The following is a 3,499-nucleotide window of genomic DNA, read 5'->3' on the forward strand; positions in this document are numbered from 1 at the left end:
CTGTTCTATATATATATTTGCCTCTTGCATAAAAGAATGTCTATATTATGTATTCATTTTCTTAGGAATATATTGAGGAGAACTTTGGATGAAGATGAAAGCTAGGACCATTAATGTTTTGTATGAATGATTTGTGCATATTATATATGAAACCTTTTCTCATCCAAAGTCATCACATTGACATGTTTATTTGATTCGACATGGACAGAATGCATAAACAAGAGAACATTATCAGTACTAGTATCAAGCGGGAGATTCTATTGAAGATCTGTGGCAGCTACTTGCGGTAACAAGGCAAAATGAGATCGTTTGTGATTTTCGTATCCATATTTCTGTATTTATTTACAAGATATACATGTGAAAACGTCCACTGTCAATTACTCCGTCTAGGTTAAAAATAATTATCATTTTAAACATAACTAATGTTAAACTTTAAAATTTTTAACTCTGAATAACTTCTAAAGTATTTTCCTTAGATGTATATACTTCAATAAAATTATATATTACTAATACTTCTATAATATTGTAATAGAAAATATTGGTAAAAAATTGTTTTTGAGACCGTGTTATTATATCCAAAACGCCAAGTATTTTTAACCTGGAGGGAGTATTATTCTAAACTATTTTTTTATATATTTACAATCTCTTGCATAAAAGCATGTTCATCATGTACTCATTTTCTTACGAACAGATCACCAATCTGAAGTTGATGCCAAAATTTAGGAATCTCGCTTCCAATAGCCCTTTCAGCCTCTATCATCAGCATCTTTTTGGGCAATAGACTAACCCTCACATATGCAGTGAATTTCCCACTTGTTGCCTCCACATGAACTCCTCCACACCATTCTTCCTCTTTCCTCCTCACTACAAGCCCTTCCTCTCGCCCTAGCTTCTCAACTCTGTCCAGAACTGACCTGGAATCCCCACCCAGCACGACGAATCGAACTCGATCGGGCAATGGACCGATCAACCCGCTTAGATCGCATCCCGAGGCGAAGCCGATTATGTCGAAAGCATTTAGCTCCATTGCTTGCTCCAATTCAGCCTCCCATTTCTCCACCTCTGGTTTAGAATGAGAGGATGCAGCTTGGATCATGCCGAATGATGACGAACTCCCATCTTGTTGGAACCAAGGGTGATCGAAGATTTCACCAATCTTGATGCGGGTATCGGGTTCTGGGTCAAGCATCCGCCCGATAAGGGAGCGGAGCTCCGGTGAGCACCATTTCGGGCACCGGAACTTGGCGGCGCAGATCTTCCGGTACATGGCCATGAGGTTGCCGTCGTTGAACGGCAGGTAGCCGGCGGTGAGGACGAAGAGCACGACGCCGCAGGACCACACGTCCGCTTTGCCGGCGTCGTACCGCCGCTTCAGGAGGATCTCCGGCGCGACGTAGGCCGGGGAGCCGCAGTGCGTGGCGGCGAGGCCGTCTGTGGCGCCGAGGTGCTGGTCGGCGTCGGCGAACGCGCTGAGCCCGAAGTCCGTGAGCCGGAGGTCGCCGCGCTCGTCGAGGAGGAGGTTCTCCGGCTTGACGTCGCGGTGGAACACGCCGAGGGAGTGCGCGTGCGCCACCGCGGAGGCCAGCTGCGCGAAGAGGCGGCGCGCCGCGGGCTCGTCGTAGTGGCCGCCGCTGCGGCCGTCGAGCGCGGACAGGACGCTGCCGCCGCGGGCGAGCTCGAGGACGAGGTAGACGGTGGAGCGGGTGGCGAGGACGTCGAGGAGCGCCACCACGTGCGGGTGGCCGCGCACGCGGCGGAGCGCGGCGACCTCCCGCTCCACGCACCTCCGCGCCGCGGCGGCCGCCTCGGGCGAGCGGCACGGCTGCTGCTGCTTGCGGATGGCCTTGACGGCGACGTGGGCGCCCGTGCGGGCGTCGCGCGCGCGGTACACCTTGGAGGAGGCGCCCCGGCCGAGCACGCGGCCGAGCTCGTACCGGCCCTGCAGGACCTTCTTCGAGGAGCCGTCGCCGGTGGCCGCCGGCGACTCGTCGTCGCCGGCCGGTGGCATCTCCGGCCTCGTGAAGTTGGAGAGGAAAGTAGTGGTGTTTGGTTTGATGATTTGATGCACAGGTGGTGGAGAGTAGTTTGTGTCGGTTGATTCTCTGCTCGTGGTCTCGTGTGGAGTCTCTGTGCTAAAAGGCCTTTATACAGTGGTTAGCTGGGCTGTGTACCTGGACACAAGTATTGCTATGTGCACCATGTTAAAAAAAAGCAGAATTAAAAAGTGCAATTATATATACAAGCACTTACAAGCACAGCATAACATCAAATTGTTCACATGGCTTATTTTATTGGTAATAATAATAATAAGCACACATGTTTATTGTGTTGTATGCATTTGTAGCTACAACATTAATAGACCAGTTCGATCTAAAAAGTTAAAAAGTTTAAGTAGATAGGTAAAGATGGCAGTTTACTTATATTCCAACATTCCCCTTGCGCGGATTAACCAATAACCTCTGTACCTGATACCATATTAACATATTAACAGCAATATCGTTTGGAACATATTTGCAATTGAAAATATAATTTGTGAATAAAAATATTACGTGTTCTTAGCGATCTAGAAACAAAGGCTAAAAAATAAAGTTCGATGAAAAACCTCTAAATCAACTTCAAATTTAAAGTTGAAAATTTAAGTTTTGATTAATAAGTATAAGCATAAAAAAAATGAGGTTACTTATCATTTCAATTCAAAGGCTTAATACCGATCCGAAAATACAGGTTACTGATATATATTCCGACAAACAGTAATTAAGCATTGCTGCCCTATAATCAAGAAGGGTAATGATGCTACACGATGGTGCAAAAATATATTACTAGTGTTTTTTTTTTCTTGGTACCTTTCAAGCAATACTTATTAATAACTACTTGAGCTTGCTTGTCTTTGCCTTAGTTATAAGTAGCAGCCAATTTTGATTTCAGAGTTACTTTAAAGTTTTTTTGGTCGATTTAGTCACTCAGTTGTCGTTTTTGAAATGCTAAAAATGCAAAAAGTTTACCTAAAATGATCATCCGTTGCAATGATATCTTTGTTTCTATATAATTGATATCCACTAAGGAACATTAACTCATATAAAGCAACACTTTCTAACCATTAGATTGCAATATTAGAGTAAAGATAGCAGTCTTTGGATAAGAAGATACATAGCCACTAGAATAACCATGTCGTTATTTTTTAAGAGAACATGTTGTTATTGTTTTTCATTCATTCCTAAGAATTTTCGCATATCAGCTCTAAATATATTAAAAATATTTATCCATAATTAATATATTTCAGCTTGATTTTCTTCTCAAATTATCACCGCAAAGTGTGGGCTTTTATCTAGTTAAACAAAATACCTCTCAAACATATAAAATAATAATGTGCAGGAAACTGGATTTGTGTGTGTGTTTCACTTTTCCCTTTTGGATAAATAATTGAATAGAGAAACAAGGTGCTCAGGCCCTAGTTTTTCTCTGGATTTTCTTCTGAAAGTCATGTGATGTCCCGTTGGAT

General features: G+C 43.7%; 1 protein-coding gene across 1 annotated transcript; it reads right to left on the minus strand.

The window, feature by feature from the left end:
- Window positions 1-574: 574 nt before the first annotated feature.
- LOC127774495 (CBL-interacting protein kinase 22) lies at window positions 575-2,103 on the minus strand. Its single transcript, XM_052300754.1, has one exon. It carries the CDS (start codon window positions 2,006-2,008, stop codon window positions 674-676), a length of 1,335 nt encoding a protein of 444 aa, XP_052156714.1. The 5' UTR covers window positions 2,009-2,103; the 3' UTR covers window positions 575-673.
- Between the last annotated feature and the right edge of the window lie 1,396 nt (window positions 2,104-3,499).

This window comes from Oryza glaberrima, chromosome 5 (assembly GCF_000147395.1).
Source record: "Oryza glaberrima chromosome 5, OglaRS2, whole genome shotgun sequence".
NCBI lineage: Eukaryota > Viridiplantae > Streptophyta > Magnoliopsida > Poales > Poaceae > Oryza > Oryza glaberrima.

Bases quoted from the DNA above. Each gene is read 5' to 3' on its own strand.
- LOC127774495 (XM_052300754.1), bottom strand. From the start codon at position 2,008: ATGCCACCGGCCGGCGACGACGAGTCGCCGGCGGCCACCGGCGACGGC.